Source organism: Brienomyrus brachyistius, chromosome 3, assembly GCF_023856365.1.
Source record: "Brienomyrus brachyistius isolate T26 chromosome 3, BBRACH_0.4, whole genome shotgun sequence".
Classification (NCBI taxonomy): Eukaryota; Metazoa; Chordata; class Actinopteri; order Osteoglossiformes; family Mormyridae; genus Brienomyrus; species Brienomyrus brachyistius.
Window position 1 is genome coordinate 14,918,221 of NC_064535.1, and position 20,547 is coordinate 14,938,767.

Sequence of the window (20,547 nt, forward strand, 5' to 3'; positions counted from 1 at the left end):
TTAGCCAAAGATACACTTCCTACTCCTCGTCATCTCTCTCTCTCTCTCTCTCTCTCTCTTTCCCTCTCTCGCTTTCTCTCTGTCTTTCTCATCCTTTGACATTTTTGTGAAGTCCTCCCTTGAAACTCTTTCTTGCCATCTTATTCTTCGATGGTTGGGCCGCATAGTCCATTCATAGCTCCAAGACCTACATAAATGAGTCTGTATAATGACGGTTCATTCTTTGCTTTTAATTTTTTTTCCCTCATCTTATGTTGGTTCCAGATTGGACCAAGCTTTAATTCTGGAACAATGAGAGAATGATTTGTGTCCCACAGATTCAAATCTCATCATGCACTGCAGCAGCTGTGTGTGTGTATGCTGTACAGTATGTGTGTGTGTGTGTGTGTGTGTGTGTGTGTGTGTGTGTGTGTGTGTGTGTGTGTGTGAATTAGGATTATATTACTTTGTGGGGCCCAAATGTCCCCCACAATGTTATAAAAACCTGTTTCTCGGGTCCTCACAAAGATCTGTGGCTGGAATCAAAAAAGTAAAAAAAGTCTCGTATTTTGTTTGGTTACTTATGGTTAAGGTTAGGGCTCGGGAGGGGTTAAGGTAGTCAGGTTATGAAAAGATTTTTCCCCCATAGAAATGAATGGAGAGTCTCCACAAAGATATAATTACAAATCAGTGTGTGTGCGTGTGTGTGTGTATAGCTAATACCACTGTCCTCCTTTTACATCTGTGTGTGTGTGTGTGTGTGTGTGTGTAGCTAATACCACTGTCGTCCTCCTACATCTGTGTGTCTGTGTGTGTGTGCGTGCATGTGTGCATGCGTGTGTGTGTGTAGCTAATACCACTGTCCTACTCCTATATTTGTGCCTGCTAGGCGGGACAGATAGTCCCAAAATCCCTCACGACCCCACCAATGTCCTCCGGCTATGCTGCTGCCTCGTAATTCATTTCTATGACTTAATCCTTTCGGACTTCAATGCAAATTCATTAAACAAACGGAACAGAGGGTTGGATGGCCTTTCTGCCATGGCTTCTTAGTTTTTATGATACCAGGTGTTGGGGGGTGGGGGGGGTGGGGTGGTCAATATTCCCTAATCTGATTATAGGGGGAGAACAATATATGTGAAGCTAATCCATTATTACTTCTCATTGCAGACTGTGAGATTAATGCCGTTACTATTTATGGAGCAGCATGGGGTGTAAAGTACCACGGTTACAGTTTTAAAAGCTCACAGACAAACAAACGTTTCGGCACAGCTCACAGCTCAGAGCCCACAGCTCACAGCTCAGAGCCCACAGCTCACAGCTCAGAGCCCACAGCTCACAGCTCAGAGCCCACAGCTCACAGCTCAGAGCCCACAGCTCACAGCTCAGAGCCCACAGCTCACAGCTCGCATTCGACTGGGGAAGCTTTTTTTTCCTCATCACATAAAACAAAATTGTGAGATGACAAACGATGAAACCAGTTCGCAACACACAGGAAATGCGATTTTAGTCATATTCAGATAGCTGCCTTACCAAAGTGAGTTTATATATATAAATGCTGCTTATTCGCTTTGAGATAGATTTGCTGTAACTGTCATCTGCCTTCACTTTGCATAGCTGGCTCAGGAACATACTGCTTAGGCTCTGTTTCTGCACTTGACTCTCTACAATCCAGTCTCACTTTGGCAAGTCATTAAGAAACAAACACGTTTTAAAATTGTGTCTCAGGGTCCAGTGCACCATGCCTTTGGTTCAGAGATAACCTTGGCTTTGCAGGACGTTTCTAGAATATCTCCACTGCGCTGTCCTTCTCTGTTCTCAGACGCAGGCTTCCCCCAGAGACCTAGCATTTCGAACTCCCCGAAACAGCGCCCAGCCCCCTCACCCCAACCCTCACAGGCTAAGTTTGGGTCGGCCAAGAAAGCGCGGGAAACGCAGACCCTGAACGTGAGGCCGCAACCCGAGGGCGGCAGAGCTTCTGTGAAGGTCTGCCTGACGCGCGAGGAGTTGTCCTCCTCAGCCGAGTATCTCCCATTCCAGAAATGAATCACTCTCATTCCGGTTCATGTCAGCAAGCACTTCCTACTACAGGAAAGCCTACTTTATAGACATATAACAACCATGTGTAAAACAATCATTTCCTATTTATGCAGTTTAATGTTATGACACGAGACAGGGTTGCCAGTTTTGGTCAGCCCCCTGGAGTAAGATTTTCAATTCCAGACAAGTCTGCACACACATGCACACATATTTGCATGTATGTACCAGTTTTATTACCTTGTAAATAGCCTGTAGAGTTTGCAAATTTTAGGTAATATAGATTTGGCATAAAAGCGTGAGTGTCATGGCAGATGCGTGAGGGTTGGCAACCCTGACGTGACGTCATCGCAGGGCATTACATACCACCTTGGAGGAGCACCAAGGCCGTTCACCCATACCTGGGGTGAGGGTGGGGGGGTGCGGGCGGCAGGGGACTCTGACCTGAGGAGATGAGCTTGCGCATGCGCAGGAAGCTGATGGCCAGCCGCATGATGGAGGCCTTGTCCAGGTGCGAGCTGATGCTGTGTGCCAGGGGCAGCTGGTGCGCCAGTTCGTAGAACACCTCTGTCTCCTTGCTGCGGCGGCAGCGGGCCGCGTCCCGCGACTTCTCTTTCCTCCTTTCGGAGCTGCTCCTTACCGAAAGGAAGAGGTCACAGGTCAGCGCCGGGCACGGTCTCCACGGAAACACCCGGGGTGCCCGCATGCACAGTAGGGCTGCCGTCTTCCCATGTCCTCTTAGTGGTTAATTAGAAACACTTGGCTCCTACTTATATCAAAGTTACTCTTCCACATATGACAGTAAAAGCATAACCAGTAACACTCTCTCCTATCTTGCATGTAGCGTGTGGCTCAGACAGACTTACGCTGCTCTGTCAAGGAGATCAGAGGCAGTTTCTTTTTCCATCATCATAAGAATAATCCCCAATTTTTCAGTATTTCCGGTTTTACGGCATATGGTGGGCCGGAGTCGGATTCCTTTTTTTGACAAAAAAGAAGGGCGAGCAGAAAAATATTTGCAGTTTATATGCTTCAAAATGTTTATTAGTGCTTTTAGTATGTTCACCTTAAAATAATTTGTTCAATAAGCAAGGTCAGTTTTCTGCCAGCCATTATGCTGAAAAAAAAAAACGAATCCACAGATTATTGTTCTGATTCATCTGTATTTTCCGAGTTTGTCGGTTTGTCTCGGTTTTGTTTAAAAACACGCTATTTGTCTGTAAGGAGCTCAGCAACACCTGGTGGCCAATATTTGATAAAATTGTAATCTCAAAACCAATTTTATTTTTATTTAATTTCTCAAGAGGTGGTAATTGCTATATGGTTGTATAAGGCGTTTTTAAATTGATTTCTTTTCTCATGTTACCGCACACGCATCAGGATAATGTCTTTCATTTTTCCAAGTTTCACAATCTCTGTTTTCTGGTTTTCTTAAAGGTTTGGTTTCAGTTTTTTGCCTTCTGCAGTCTTTTCGCTGGTTCTTTTCTGTCTGCTGGCCCTTCCTCTGTCTCTTTAAAACACCTCTCTTCTGAGCAAGCCTTGTGTAGATCTGGCCATCTGGGGCTATCAATGAATAAGTCTCTCTTCTCCTATCTCTCTATCTGCCTCAGCTTTGAGTCTCACATGCATGGAAAGAAGATGAGCGCGGGCGAAATCCAAACACACACAAGGTTTGATATTTACATCTACCACATAGGCCCACATCACCAACAAAGGTTTGCTTGATAAAGTGGTCTGTTCCTCACGTCTGTCCACCAATTAAGCTGCCAACGAACAGGTGAAACTGTCTCAATCGGTTCAGCCTTTACTGTGTAAGACGTGATGGGGGATGGAATCTCACCCCTTTATCAGTCAGAGAACCTCAGTGTCATCAACTGGCTGCCTGACTAGAGACCCAACAAAGGGCAGCTCTTTCACACACACACATACACACACACACACACACACATGGACACACGCGCACATGTAGGGTATACCTATCCTTATGGGGCCCACTCATTCACATCTATAGGAAAAATGCTAACACTAACTATGACAACCTTAACCCCAGCCCTAACCATAACCATAAGTAACCAAACAAAATACAAGTATTTTTAGTTTTTTCATAGCAGTCACCGATTTTTATAAAATAGAGTATCACGTTATGGGGACATTGTGTCTCCATAAGGATAGGTATACTCGCTCACACACACACGCACACACACACACACACACACACACACACGCACATGTGTACCTGGTGTGGTAAACACATTACTCGGAGCTGCTCTTTCCAAGGCTTTAGACAAACAGAAAGACAAACAGGGTGTCTGGCAGGTACATGATTGGATTACAGTCTTTCACCCGACAAGGTCAGGCTCCGTTACTGCCACCCCACAGCTGCAAAATGACACCAATCAGCCAATGACCGTCCTCTGGCATAAGGCTGGTCAATAACGGCCAAACTCCGCCTCCCTGACACACTCCTACGAGGGGCATCTACCAATCACAATGCTGGGCTGCTAGCAATCAAAAACAGAGCAGTCGTGGTCACGCCAGAGGCTCCATTCCCCAACTGAGTGATGGGTAAGGAAGCCCAATCTCAGTTGCATAACTCTCTGATTAAAATACTATAACTTATGCATATTACTTCCATGCATGCTGTGTGGACCCTTCCATGGTAGCCATGGAAATCAAGATGAATACTGTGTTTCATCATTAGCTCTTCAAAATCTGAGAAAAATTCTTGACTAATGAAAAGACTCTGGTTGCTTGTTATAGGGAATAATTCATATATAATTCATAAGTGAGTCTTTTGAATGGGGACAAGTTGCCAGAAATCACATGACAACTTTAGCTGCATATTTCCGGTAAGACACCAGTCACTCCTCCACCCCCTCCCCCGGAGAGAAAGAGTAGGACTTAAGTGGATCATTGTGTAAGCATTAAGGCTGACATTCCATAACAGGGCCGACACTTAAGGGTCACGCATCCTGGATTTCACAAAACTCAAAGAAACTAACGCCTGTCAGCTTTCCAGTGCTTAAAGTGTTAAAGAGTGGCAGAGGAATTAATAACAATTAGGTATAAGGAGTGATGTGATATCATGGGTATTGAACCTCGATCCTCAGTCCATATGATGAAAGGCTTCAAGACAAAGAAAAAGTCCATTTAGATATAAGTACAAGGCCCTTTGCAGCGCTGAGTAACAGCGTAGTGGAGTTCTGGCCAAAGCAGAGTGAGAGAGCACAGCTCTATCTGACAACTTCCGCTCAGGTCTCCCAGGGCTGTGGTCTGCGGGTGAGGCGAAGGGGCACGGCGCGTGGCAGAGGACCGGGTGAACTCTATGCGCCCGTCCCTGTGGCGCACCGCAGCACCACATGCCCACGGCAGCGAACGCAGCGAGAGCGGCACGTGCCGCCGGCGTGCTTTGGAAAGCACGGAGCTTCCCCTGCTCTCTGGCCAACCCCATGCCAGTGCTGACGGCGGGCAGAGGAAGGTTGCCGCAGAGACCGTGGCAAAGCACACGTCTGCAGTGCCGCCATGGATACCACAAAATACAATGCGATTCATAAGAATGAAAACTCAGGGCCCGTCGTGACTGTCAAAAGGGAAGGGCAAAATACGCAACTGGGACAGGACGGGTGGGAATTTGGAATGTGTGTGTGTGTGGGGGGGGGGGTTAAGGTCAGGGCATTTTAGATTTGGTTTGCTGTACGCTAAACATGCAGCACTTACCACGGGGGGGGGCAACTGGCTCTGTGCCAAGGCAAGGGCAGAAAGTGTCCTGATCACCTCTTCACAATAGGGCTGCATATTTGGCAACGATATCAAACCCCCCCTTCCTTTCATTCTATTTTTGAGAAAATAAATAGGTATTCTGTGCGTTTCCATGGAGGCCGCTTAAGACAAAAACAATGTCTCAAGGAGAACCAGGGCTAAATATGAATTGTCAACGACGATTATCTTTCCCTCTGCTAATTCTTGCTTGCGGGAAAGGAAGGAGCGGGATTTATCTGTAAGTGTCGGATCAGGACAGTCTTGGGACTAACAGGATGTGGGACCCTTCATGGCAGTGCTCACTAGTTCTCTACATCTGACAGTAAAACGTCCATCAATGAGGACAGATAAAGATGCAACCCCCCCCCCCCCAGAGATGGGGCAAAGATTTACAGACTTTCAAAATCTCCAAATTATAATCTGGACTGGGCCGCCTGTGCGACCTAGATGGTGCTGATGATGCCTTATTTACCAGTCACATGACCCACTGTCTTCTGTGTCAGCAGGGCCTCAGAGTGGTGCCAAGCCTGGGTGCCTGGATGTGGATAGCAGTCCGTTGTAATGCGGCAGGTGGAGGGCAGCAGGAGGAACTGGGAGCCTCCTTGAGGCGCCACGACAAGTTGAGATGGGGGGGTCAGCCCGCCCCTGGCTCCCTGACTCATTGTTCCACTGACAATCCCATTGTTGCCTTGAGGCCCCCCTGGAAGTTGGAGGATATGAAACAATAGGCACCGTGCATTTGGGTCAGCTTGTCGGGTCTCAAACCCACGCCCTTCACACTCCTCCTGGTGCCCAGGGCCGCCCTGCTCCCCATTGCTCTTTCTAATCACAGGTGGAAATGGGAACCTGTGCCAATGGCTCAGATATGCCGTTAGATCCAGACAAGCCAGCAGAGGCAATGAGACCAACAGTGTTACCAAGGCCAGTTGCATTGCAAGTTACATTAAAATGTGTTACCAAAATTTCCCAAGAAAACTGCAAAGTGCTCATGCTTTGAAAAAAAAACATTCGGGGTAAAGGATGGTCCTTGGTGGCAGATATAACAGAAGCTCATGCTATTTGTAGGTATGGCAGCTGCACCCAGGTTAAGCCTGCAAATGAAGCTTCCTAAGACTTCAAACCTGGGCCTCAATGACCTTGAGCTCTCCTAGCAAGATGCTGTGTGTGATGATGGACTTATTATAAGCCCAGAAATCAGCCATGACAACCACTTCCACGACAACAGCAGCTTAGTGGTGTTGATGACTCTCCCTCGAGACTTCATCAGGGCAAAAGCGGGTTGGTGTTTCCTCCTATTGTATATAACCTGCAATATATCCATATATCAAAGCGATCTACAGCACACAGCAGAAATCTTTGGGGTATGGGGGGGGGGGGTGCATGGGACAGCAAGGGGGCACTTAAATAGCAGGTCCCACCTATTTTAATCCTGAAGTCCTGTATCAACACACCTGCATTAGAGTGTCTTTAACAATCTACATGACAAATCTCTTTGAATTGCATTTAAAAAAACACTAAGACCCAGCTTTCCAAACCCTAGTCAGGCAATGGCCCTGTGACAGCCTCCTGGTGGATATGCATTATGATTATCAGTGCCACTATCGTCACAGTGACTGTACGCATTTCCTCCTTTTGAAAGCCGGTATGTCTTTTGAACGGTAGGAGCACTTCCCATAAATAGCACTGGTTCATCCTGAACTTGGTCACTTCAGTGAACCTGTGTTGAAAATCTGAACTATTCTGCAGGATAATGGACCATGTCAACACGTCACAAAGAAATGTGAACTATGTGAGGTTGACAAGCAAGATTAGTCCCTGGATGTCACATATAACGCACATGACTGCCTTGAAGCAGCCAGGCTCCCGCATATCAGATATTTGAACATGGCGGAAACCACTGAATTTTGACATTTGACCCAAAGAACAACATATCAGCTGATCTCTGCGATCTCACCTAAGATTACACCTGGATGGTTTGGTTCTTTGTCAGCAAGTGGAATAATATGTGTATATTTGCATTACCGCTCTAATCACACACACAAAGAAATGCAAACAAACAATTTAATAGAAATAGTCATGAAAAACCCAGGCAAATCCGTGCTCCCGTGTGTAGCCACAGTTCTGCCTCATTAACCATGATACATTCAGGGCAACGTGTCAAATGATAAAAACTGTTCTGCCGTGTGACACCTTGAAAGGTCGGCTGTCCTGCACCACCCGACCAAAAATAAGCCCCCGTCCTACAGCCCTGTTAGCAAGGCTCCTCTTGGACCTTTTTCCTACAGAGAGAATGCTACTGCGACCTTGAACGGTGAAGCACGTCAGCTCTGAGTGACAGCTCACCCTGGAAGCTTCTCCCATTTTACCGTCAGCTGGATTGCTGGCCTTTGCTTTCCACTGTTGCTTGGTCCAGACCAGACCTCCATCTCTGAGGCTTTGCAGGCATTTGAGCACCAAAGCTTTCTCTGGTTCAACCTGCTCCATTCTAAGGAGATGCAATTCAAAACTTTCACACAGAAGAACTAAGAAGATGAGAGTCAGAATCAGTCCGTGTTTATTCCCAGTTTAGCTCATCTTTTCACATAAATCTAGAGTGTATATATAGAGTTATGGGTATCAATTACCCACTGATCACGGTCCAGAGCTAAACTCTGTCCCAATACTGCTGCAGAGGGGTGCTGCAGAGGGGTGCCCTTCCAACCCATAAAGGGATTCAAAGTCCATCTGTTAGCTGTGAGCAAAGATCAAGATTCTACTCTGGAAAAGGGGAATTCTGCTAAAGAGGAATTCCGTATGCTGTTATGTGTGTTTGCTGCGATGATAAATGACTCCACATAGTGCTTTTTGTCGTTGTATTACAATTTTCTTTACGGCATCTTGTAGCAATTTTTGATGCAATATCCTGTAAAGGTTTTCTGTCTTCACCCTGTTATTTACTCTTTCAGAGCATCAAGGATTTTTGGGACAAGGAGAACGACGACAAGGTTACAGAGACATGAATCATGGTATGGCAGAGCAGGAAGTGGGAAGGCTTTTATATCCTGAGGTGATATGGAAATATGGAAGCCCAAATGATGTGCAAAGTGTGTGGGTTCTGCTGCTCACGGAATTCCTAAACAAGTCAGCATAGAAGTGCCTACTGATGAAGGACGTATAGCAGGTAAAATGACAGTTCAGTTCTCTGTTTTAGCTGCACGAAATACTATTTCATTTGTATATCAGGAAAAGAACCTTACAAGTACCTTAAAAAAAGTACCCAAAGCAACGCAAAATGCGCTTTTTCAGATGGAAAAATTAATATGTGATATCACCGCCAAAACTTTGCAATCCCCACGGTGCACTGCTGGCTGGGTCCCTAAGCAGGGTGGGTGTGGCTGTGCGATCCGCCCAGGCCTGGGTCGCAATGGGGCCATGGGTGGTATTGAGCACCTGTGCAGCTTGTGAGAGCAAGCCAGCCTCCAGCATTCCAAAAATCCAGTCTGGACAGCTCTGGGGCTATAGGGCTCTGGCCTGGGAGAAGAATTTGAGGCACAGTGCTCTTGCAGGGTCTCTGAGTCGCAGTGGCTCTGAGGCATCGACCCAACAGACGCCACAGGAGCTGACGAAGGAGTTTAAAAAACATACATATGCAAACACAAACACAGTCACCAAAAACTCACCTCATAGCTCAACGCCCACTCGACAAACACTAACAAACTTTCGCACGGCAGAGAAAAAAATAAAACAACATGTAAGTTTCTCCATGAGCAAGAGTCTCCAGGAGGCTCAACCAAATTGTCATCAGAAGGATGACTAATGTAATGGGCAGATTTAGTTAATTTTGAACGTTTTAACTATTCACTTTATTAATTGTGCCAGGCAATTTATCTTGAAGGTCACAGACTTTCCGAATCGTTCAGTCAGCTGTCACTCCTTGACTCCAACTGCGTCATTTACTGGACATCAAACACATGTCCAGGCAAATACATCTACAGAAGGTGCAGAGACTCATAAGAGTCACCTGGAGAGAATCTGTGACTTAACTAAAAACAGGAACGGTGGATAAGTAGCCCACTCTTAGGCGCGTCGGCCTAGATGGAGTGAAGAAGTGGTTTCTAAAATACCAATGAAAAAATTGCATCTGGTAAGATGTTCATGCATCTCAAAATTAAAGGAAACTGCTTATTGATCAACGGGTGAATTTAGCCAGGGTCCTCTTTATTAGACAAATTATAAAGTCATTTTTAATAATCTTCCAGGAATTATCGGATTAGTAAGGTGAAACAGAATTAATTTGTATTGGCAAGCATAAATCCGCATTGATCCAGCAGGTGCCATCAGTACCAGGGATATGCAGAGCTGGCTCAGTGGAGAAGCATCAAAGGGCACGGAGAGGGACTAAAGGTGGAGAACCAGCAGCCACGCTCCATTACGCTGGCCGTCCACGCGAGAGGGACGACGGAGCCGCTGGCCGACCTTCTGCACAGACGGCATAGCTCAAATCGAATCCTTTTAAACCTCAAATTTTGGCCAAACACAAATCTAATCTGGGTTTCATTCAATAGACATTTGCAACCTATCAACCTCTTAAAAGCTCCGACGAAAGGGAGAGAGGCTTAGCCGTTGCACAACTGCCTTATGGTGTTAAAACATCTTTCTGATAAGAGAAGATATCTTACCCCAATAAACACTTGCATAACCAACCTCTTCATTATTCACATATTAAAAGAGGCAGTTGCACAGTTTTATTTCATAAATGAATGGATGAAAACTTGTGTCTCAGAAATACATGGTTTCTAAATTTCTGGTTTCCAGTCTGGATGTACAATGTAGCATCTGACATTCTACAGCAGCGTGATCCTACAGCAGCACATCTGCTAAGACACTCTGGAATCTTCCATGACTGCAGCTCAGGCAGATTAAAGTTCACCAAGCTAAGTACCAACCTGCGTGAAATAACTCATCTGCTCCTTCGTGAGCTCAGTTCCACTTTATAGGAAGACTCCAGCTGTAGATAGTGATACCCTGAACTGCAAATCTTGGCAGTGATAAAAAGAGAGAGATGTCTGACTTAGAGCTGTCTGGGAAGACCTTTCCTTATGGGTTTTTCCTGGACTCCGGTGTGCAGTTACCTGCCGTTCTCTGAATATCTCTTCAACGTCTCCACCAAAGTTGAGGAGAAACCATTACTCACTAAATCTGTTTTCTCTGGACGAGGCATCAGGGACACGAAAATAGCCCTCAGAGAAATTGTCAGAAATTATATGATCGCTTTTGGGTTCCCCTAAACAAACACGAGGCAAATTGGGGATGAGTTACGGCAGAGAAAATGTGCTGTAGAAACGTTGAAAGGTCATTACTTGGTATCAATGACGGTTTGCTCTCTGCTCCCTGCCAGCATGTTCACATGTAATCACACATGTTGGGATGGAGTAAATAGGGCCATAACTGATCTGGCAATTTGTCCTAAATGATCCTTTTTGTTGAATGCGAATTTATTACCTTGATGTTATCGCACTGAAGGGGGAGTCTGAAAGAAACAAGAGCCTGGCAGTCTGTGACTTTACGAGAAAGACCATAAAAGTACCGCATATATGTGTAACGGACTGATTCATCGATGGCCAATTCTGTTTTCATACGTGAAAATTATTTTTCAAGAGGGAGATGCAAATCAGAGTGGCGCTACAGCCTCAGTACTGTGGGGCCGCCTTCACCTGGACTCAACAACTTCTTGCCAGAATGTTCTCTCATCCAGTGTTTCCTGATTAAATGTGCCAATCACCTGGAGGGAGCCTTCCCGCATGCCCCCGGGACCTGGGTGCGGTCCCATGATGAGAGCTACACAGGAAACACAATAAGCAGCCATCCTGAACTAAATTAAATTAGGGGATGTGGGCCGGGGGGTTGACCGCACAAAGCAAACAGAAAGGCACCTGCACACGGAGAAGAACAAACATTTTATCATTACGGCCACCATTTCTAAAATATGCACGCTGAGCCAACCATAAGTTATGGGTCACATGACTAGACTGTGGTCTTTTCACCCCTGACCCCCCCCCCCCCCCCCTTTGCAAATGGCTCCGTCTCCGGCCACTGGGCCTCTGCAGACCTCTCGGCTCCGGTTTCAGCCTAGCAGGGTGTACACTGCTGGCGGCCCTGTTGCCGTCACTCTCACTCCCACCCGTCTGCCACCCGGCCCGCGGGCAACGTGCCGTGCGCCAGTCTGACATTTTAGCAGGCGGGCTGCAGAAGATTGATGAAGAGCCGCTGAGGTTTCCACTGACATCAGTACAGACATCAGAAGAGACCCGAACTCTGCACTGAGCCCTTCGAATGAATGATCTGGGGAAGCAGAATGTCAAAGGCAATGAATGTACTCAGCAAGCAGGAGCGTGTGTGCAGCTCCTTTTGGACAAGTCGAGGATTATGGGAAATGGCCCCACACAAATAACATCCCACGATGCTACAGTATCATGTAAGAACACTTTCCAACTGGCCAGTGTAGGAACCTCTAAGATTGCATTAGATTGTACGTAAATACAAAGTACTTTCTGAAAAATATTAAATAAAGGAGTCTTACATTTATACACAATAAATTCTATGTATTTGTACACTGGACTCATGAATTTGCAATAGGATTTAGGATTAGTGTAGGTTTAGGCGTAAAACCTTCTGGTGTTTTCTCTTAGACACTTAAAGTGTAACACACTGAACACATATTTAATCATGACAACCAACTGTTAGACAGCAAGGAGTTTCAGAATCGAGCAGAGCCATTGCTCCATTTCCTCCCCTGTGCAGCTCCAGCCCGTCTTCCTGTCATTTCAGTGTCTCGCTGCACACAAACAGCGAACAATAACCCACTAATGTCTGGTGCAGTGGAACAGCATGTTCCAGCACAGCCAAACAAACAGTGTGAACGGGCCATTCTCAGACTGCCGCGCGGTGGGGGGGGGGGGGGGGGGGGAGGAGTCTTGTGCTTCTGATACGCTGTTCCCTAACATCCGCTAAACATCAACCCTGGCGCTACGGAAACCGCGGCGTTCAGTAAGCGTGCAACCGCCCATGATCGCACCATGACCAGAGCGCCGCTAGCTTCAGATGGCAGCCGTGCCGGTCAGACAAGGACGTCCTGATGACGGGTGAGGCGGGGACAGGAGGGAGGGGGATGTTGCCTCACACATGCACACCAGCCCAAGGATTTAATCTGATGCAGCGGGCACTGCTAGACGTCAGGGTGGGACGGTGTCAGTTTCCACGAAAAGCCCCTGTTGCCATGCCAGCATCCGATGTGCTTGCACAGATGTTACTGACTGCTGCAGAAATAGCCCAGGTGTACCATGTGACCCAATAAGTGCCATGGACTGTGCGGCACGGCAGGAAAGCATCCGAAGTGCCCGCGCACAATGAGTCAGACTTTCTGGGCCCTTCTCCCCTACTGCCTAGCATCAAAACGTCCTGCCCACCCCTCTTCTCTCATGCTCACACTTCAACTCTCACCTCTTCCTTCCCTGTCACCGTCGTTCCATTTGATCCATTCCAGCCAAAGCTCTGGGCCACGTCCTCGAGTGACTAAGGAGCGGCTCAGAAACACCGCAGCCCCAAGGACGAAGGCTGCCAAAACCACATAATCACAATGACCAGGAGACCTGCACCTTGGAATGATTATGAGAGAAACGAGAAGCGGCGGAGCGCACGCCGCTCCTGGGGCCCGCGGGTGGCAGCCCGCTGTCAGCCAGTGCCACCTGGGCACAGATTATAAAACAGGAGCTTGGCTCAAGGACCGAGGCAAGGCAGGGACAGAAAGATCGAGCCTCCAGACTGGAGCGATAACACTTGCGCACACCAAAGCATTTCCACTGACCATGAATAAAGATACGCTGTTTTCACATTTTTGTGCTTCACACAGGCTGACCTTTCAAAGAGTCCTGAGTATAAATGCAAATATCTGCCCACTGTGTTAGTTCTCTCTGTTCAGTCTGATCATAACGAAGAAGGAAAGATCAGTGCGGAAATCGCTTCCAGAAAAGAGACAATTGTGCACAAAAATATGAGGAGGACAATTACTTATTTAGAACAGGGAAAAATCAGTCTTCAGGGGCGAAAGAATATGATTTTATCGGTTAGCAGCTTGACTTTTAAAACCTTTGTCTAAACTGGAAAGAATTTAAATCTTTTGAAGAATGTGGATTTATTTTAGCATTGACCATTGGTTTAGGTATGTTTGCCGTTACCTCTCAGGGTCGCGGGAAACATGGACAACGCCTTGGTTTTAGGGTAAGTGAAGCAGAATCAGGCATTCCCCCAAGGATGGGATTGGGCTGGTGCCCCCCCAGGGTTGGGGGGTGGGGGGGCTTTAACACCAGAGATCCTGGGCCGACACAAAGTTTGCCATGGTGATAGCAGGAGGGAGGAAGTGCAGGGAGACATTCTTGGAGGGGGACAAGGACAGAGGTGGAAACTGGCGAGGATAAGGAGAGAGTTCCGGCTTGGTCTCTGAGGAACCAGGCCCCTACTCAGGCCAAGCTAAATACCCCACACATAGGGAGCAAGAGAGAGAGAGGAGAACACTGGGGGGGGGGATGAAAATGTTCCCAGACCCAGAAACATGCCGGGGACCACAGAAGCCCACATTCATGCCTCTCCTGAGAACTTGTCACAATAAACTGGATTCTTTAATACAGAGACGTCAAACAGCTGGCCAGAAGAAATGGCCACTCGTACTCCCCCTTTGCCCTCCCCATAAACTCCCACAATGCACTCTAGCAGGCACGATACCCACACGAGAAATGGCTCCTGAGCTGCTGACCGCTCAGTGGCTGCCGCCGAAGGCAAGCGATAGACGGGCCGCGGGAAAGTTCTCGAGAGAGGAGGGAAAACCAGAAAGGCAGGATCCAGCATGTCGGTTTATCAGGCATATAATGGCTGAACTTTGCTTTCCCTGACTGAGAGGCTGCAGCCAAGTGACTCCTGTACGCTCCACACATTCTTACAGCTGCTGCCTCTCATGCCTTTTCCTGGTGGCTTTTACCGTGTCCTCTTTGGATCTGGGCTAACCTATTGCTCTCTGCCTCTCCTAACTGCTCACCTGCTGCTAAAACCGCCGGTGTTCGGCTGTGCCTAAACGTCTGCTCATTTTGTGACATCTACTGCTGGAGAGGGGCCGTGTGCAGCCACTGTTATATTAGGGACAGGTTCAGGTGTCAGCCGGCTGCCAGGATAATCAAGCAGCCAAATGTCCTCATCAGCAGACTCAGCGTCTGTCATATCAGCAGTGGAAATGGGACGTTTTTTTTTAAAGGATCATAATGTTGGATGGGATGCATTTTACGGATGTCATTTCCATACACTTGAGTCGGGCCGACCGGCATGAGCAGCCGTTCAGCACAACTGGCACGACGAGGTGGGAGTGGAGCCAGCTCTCCGCTCTGCAAACACTGGCAGAATTGCTGAGTTAACAAGGCTGGGGACACTGGGCTTTTTTTTCTCACAAATGACTCGGTCTCTAAGAGCAATGAACAGACCGAAGAAGGGAGCATTAGACAGCAAGAGGTGACGTAACGAGAGAGAGTCAGGGCAGGACTTTGAACAAATGTCTTTATCGCCATGAAACCAGCAATGGTAACAACACAGATTTAAATTAAAAATTTAATCGTACCCTTGTCACCCCCCCCCCCACTCAGTGAAGCTCCTGTCCCAATATCTCTTGTCTTCTGCCTTGCGAACAAAAACAGTTTAAAAATAAAAAAGAAAAAAAACTGACCTATGACCTCTTTTATAAGAAGCCGTTTCTAATTTAGCCGTGGAATGGAATCACGGTCCACTGAGGCGAGGATGACAAATTTGGGGTTGATGCTTTTTACTGGCTGAAAATGTAAACAATGACATCAGTCAGCTGAGTGCAGGAGTCGGGGTTAGACAGGTAAGGACCTGCCTGACCGCGGGACGACAGCAGGGAATGTCGCTCGCCTGTCGCGGCTCCCGCAGGCTGCTCTGAAGGCACGGGAAGCATGGCATCTGTGCCCTTTTCAGGGTGGAAGAGCGCCAGTTACTCACTCTCAGTTCAAAGCATACATTTAACCCCGGAGAAAACACCTTGGACTGAGATTATCAAAAGGCTCTCCTCCAAAAGGATGGAGTCTCAGCTTTTTACACAAACTGGCACAGAAATGAACACAGAACATGACAAATGGAGCAAAGGAGGAGTTTCACAAGGGACCTGGTGATACCTTCAGCCCCCCCCAACCATTAAGCTTAATACAGTCGAAAAATCAGAGAATAACAAAAATGACAAGCATATGATACTCAAAACACTGTAAGGCTAGTTTGAATTAAATTATCCAATGAAATATGAGTATTAGGTAAGTAATACTTAAAACCCAGACAAGTCAACACAAGTTGTTACAGCTATGTAACAGGGGTACAGAGGCACCCTAACCCCACCCGGGATCAAGGCAGCCCCAGCCCCTAGTAACACCCCCTAGTGGTAACTCACAATACAGTATCGTTCCAGATCGACGCATTTGGCACCCGCCACCAAAACGATTCTGGGTATTCTCTTAGATAGCAGACCTTTTTTTGCATGTGTGCCATATTAACCAGAGGGCACAAGCCTAAGCCAGAGCCTAAACATTAACAGATCCGCTCAGCCAATACACACCTGGTCTGCCAATGTTTTAAGTACCTTGTTTGTTTATTTATTTATCTATCTATATATTTTGCATCTGTTAAAGTACTTACAAGTTCACTAATAAGGACTAATCAGTGGGCTGGGTAGATCTAGCTTTGGTTTGTCATATATCCTTTGCTGTTCATCTGGGAAATGGTGCATCTAATATCTCTAAAGCACATTTTGTTACCAACCGATTTAGCAAACAAATCTGTACAGGTACCGGAGACACGGGCAATGGCATGAGGTCTAACTAGAACTGGAAATGGAGACTCATGCAAATAGTCTGCATCTGCATTTTTCACCACCTGTGGGACATCACCCCACCTCCAACCTGCCAACTTGATTCACCAGACAACAAGATATTATTGTTTAATTTTTGTTGAGCTTATACATGAAGAGTTTTGCCTGGGGTTGGCATACCCTTTGTGCTGTGACTGCACCCGGAGGGCCTTCACCAGTTAGGTGCGCAGGCAGGGGGCTGCATTTCCACCCTCAATCTGAAACATAACCACGACTACACTGTTCAGCTGTCTTTCTAATTTTCTTATTTTCTCACTATAATGGCAAAAAAAAACTGAATTAACAAAAATCTTACAGGTACACCGGTTTGTTGCTCTGCTTCTCAAATCGCTTAAACCCTTTTATCACCTATTTATGCAAATAAATTTTGCTTCCACTCAGAGTTCTAAGTAATTTAAATGAATCCCATCGCACGTGGAAATAAACATGTTTTATCACTACAAACGTCAATGCAAACTCAAAAGAGTGCTTTTCAAGAACGACAATGCTTTACCGTGAACAGGTTAGCTGCTCATGAAAATGATTTTAGAATAAATTTTATTTACGGCGGACTTTCTCCACATGTAGGCGTTACAGGCATATACTGTGGTATTACTTAGCGTCAGGCAAGCACATAGTAAATATTCTCTATTGGTGTCATCATAATTAGTTAATTATTATTAGTAAAACTGTTTTGAGTTATAAGCAAAGTAAATTATTAAGATGTCTAATAAGTAAATTATTTGGTGTAGCCATGTTAATCTAACTTCACACTACTAATGATACATGGCAAGATGAAGAACACGGCTTTAACAGCATGTTATTTTACATATAAAAAGAATATTCAAACGAAATTCAACATAATAAAAAGACAGAGGCAGGCAGAGATATGTTTAATTAAGCGTCTGCAGAAATGTACCTATTATTTGGTTGTATAATTAAGGAGAACGGCGTATTCTGTACAGTTTCCAAGGATGAGCATTAGGATTACAGCAATCGTTTTCTTATCAAAAACTGTATTTAAGCAATCAGGCGAAGATAATAAAAATAAATTAAATAACAGTATGTAGGTGAATCCTCAAAGCATAGTAGAACTAAACGTTTATATAACCGCTCTAAAAAAATCCATTGGATTTCTAATTAAACCTTCATTTACAAAAATCGCTAGTATGGGACACAGTTACAGTATGATATACTGTACACAGGGTGCACAATTGGTCGTCCTCTAAGAGTTATACTTAGAAACGCGCAACAGGTTCTTATTTCTCATTGACGATAACATGGAAGCGCAAGAAAGGATCGACATCAAGCGCGGATATAACCGCTGAGCAAACGCATTTCACTTACTCGCGCTAGAAAATCAATTTCATTATAAAAGCTGTATTTCCATTTACGCTAATGCAAACAAGCAAAAGCTATTTAATAACATGAACCCTACCTCTTTTTTTCCTTTTCGGCGGTCATGGTTTTTTCTTATGTGGCCAATGTCCTTTTAGCTATTCCTCGGATGTCCTCCACGAAGTCCAAGTGCTTTCGGAAAGTTATACAGATAGGAAAAGACGCGTTATACGCAATAAGCGAGAAACAAATTAAATAAAACTTATTGACGATATATATATATATTTTTTTTTAATTTATTTGATCCCCCTTAAAGTCCATTTCATAACCAAAGGAGAGTCCTTTAATTCGTAGGTTAGGCTATACAGTCTCAGAACACTGCTGAGGATTGTACAGCCTCTGTCCTGTTTTGTGATGGGAAATCTGAAGTATATCCCGTACGATTTAACTTCGTTGATTTCTAATCCCCTGTCAAAGTTTCTTTCACTGCGCAGCTAATCTGGGAAAGTTCCAGCCCACGTCCCTGACCAGTCTTCCCTGAGCTCAGCTGGCTCGGTGACAGCGGCTCAATCAATCTCGGCTCCGTGATTGGCGAGATCCCCGTGAGGACCCGCCCACTCCCGCACCCGAGATCTGCTCTCCCCAGCCAGTCGGTTCCATCTTCGTTCCCGGGCGGCTCACTCAGGTCCTGCTGGGGCGGGTCTCCAGGCAGGTGAACTTATTTGCTGTCAGCGTTCAACGATCTGGGTCGCGGAGTCGCTCGATTTCACTTTTACTTTGCTGGCACCGAAAACATTGCAAGGAAGTAGGAATTATAACTTCTGCCGGTAATTGTTGTCAACTCTACAGGCACGATAAATAGGAACAGCCAATTACTTTCCTGTTGTAGGACAATTGAGTGCATTTCCATAGGGTGTTTTAAAAAGGTCAAAAATGCGTTTTAATTTTAAGAATTGTGGCTATTTTTTAACATGTGAAGCCTCCTACCTTTCAGTCACGTTTTCATTTTAATTAGGAAGCACATGCAGACGGTGGAATTATCTGCTCTGGACAGTGTCCTTTAACGTTTTAAACAGCCCGAGTGATCGTTTTTAAATATCCCTCCAGTGTCCTACACAGTAAACGTGCAACACTTCAAATTCCAACTTCATCATGTCTCCTATAAACTGCGCTGGCTTAAGATATTTAAAACGAGTTGATTATTCTTTATTAACTCCCTACATTTTCACCTTAAAGGACACAGTGACAGCATCGAAATTTTAAAATGGTTTTCAGTTCAAGCTTAATGTTTTCATGTGTTATTTTCTCATTCCCTTCTCCCCAGTTTAGAGTAGTGAAATCACTTAAAAAAATTAACGAGTAGTGCACGACTAAAACCTAAGCTACACAGATGTAATTAACGTATAATTATAGAACCAAACGTTATATACACAGTGACCGTGAGTGCGCGTGTACTGTATGTGTGTTTGTGTTCCAAAACACCATGTACTCCCCTCCCTCTGTCTGTTCTGCTCTTCCCTCTAATGGCTAATTGAACTCAACAGAGCTGAGGTACAGCTCCTCTCTGCTTTCATCTGCAGACGGCAGCATTAACAGAACATGCAATCACATATTCCTGGAAGTCCCCGCTTTCATGTGGACTGATGTAACGTCAAAAGGATGATACTCCTCTTGTTTTTTTTTCTTTCATTATTTTTATGAAGGGACATTAATACATTATGGTCTTAGGCCAGCTGTTACTTAGAAGCACCCATCCATATGGTTCTTGCGTGGTGACACACTAGGCTATGCCTAAACTCTATGAAGGATTTATTTATTATGTGAAATTATTCATAATTAAGGAAAAACTCCTGATTCAATTTCAGTGAAATAAACAGATGCGCAAATTCGGTTCCATAGTAAAAGTTTGATAGTTTTTTGTCAGTTTTGTCCTCCATAGACTCACTGTGAGACGACAATTCAGCTTCATCTATGGATGTTGCTTTGCCTAAGGAAACTTGCTAATTTTAACGAGCGGAGCTGTATAATCTCGATTCAGTGGGTCATTTACTCTGTGAAGGGATAATGCCCCCCCCCCCCCACTTTCTCTGGAGAGATTCTGCCTGTCCTGCTCAGAAAGACTTTCAAGACATGTAGGTCACAAGAAATAAGTAGGTCAGTGTGGTCGCTTCTCTTCTAGGTGCATTGTGTCAGCTCCAACAACCAATCGCTTCGTGGCATCTTCCCTCGTCACATGACTTGGTGAGGCCTTCCTGAGGGAACACACAGGGTCCACATGTCCCACGGTGGTTTGATTAATAAGGAATCATTAATTCAAGGATTCGGGGTTCTCTATTTGATTTTTGTACATCAGTACATGGAAAAATTCACTTGCTCCATTCTGTCATTGACATGTAAAAGAACTGAATGACGCAAGACAAATGCACTTGTGACACATCATACATGTAATAGCTAAGAACTGCAGAAGCATGAATATATACAAAAAATATTAAATAATAGATATG

The 20,547-nt window shown here is 45.6% G+C and overlaps 1 protein-coding gene and 1 long non-coding RNA gene across 4 annotated transcripts in view; one reads left to right on the top strand and one right to left on the bottom strand.

Moving 5' to 3' along the window:
* Positions 1 to 19,424, bottom strand: part of epas1b (endothelial PAS domain protein 1b) — a 35,880-nt gene extending 16,456 nt beyond the window's left edge. Inside the window, exons 1-3 of one of the 3 annotated variants that reach the window (XM_049008061.1) lie at positions 19,031 to 19,424; positions 18,144 to 18,823; positions 2,461 to 2,651 (exon numbers count right to left, since the gene is read on the bottom strand). In XM_049008061.1, coding sequence (XP_048864018.1) covers positions 2,461 to 2,651; positions 18,144 to 18,169 — 217 coding nt within the window. In that variant the 5' untranslated portion in view covers positions 18,170 to 18,823; positions 19,031 to 19,424. The remainder of the gene's footprint in view (positions 1 to 2,460; positions 2,652 to 18,143; positions 18,824 to 19,030) is intronic. The other 2 variants (XM_049008060.1, XM_049008059.1) reach the window with 2 other exon arrangements.
* LOC125738773 (uncharacterized) lies at positions 5,406 to 10,457 on the top strand. Its single transcript, XR_007396901.1, has 2 exons — positions 5,406 to 7,053; positions 8,721 to 10,457. It is a non-coding gene; the product is annotated as an uncharacterized LOC125738773 (long non-coding RNA).
* Positions 19,425 to 20,547: the final 1,123 nt, after the last annotated feature.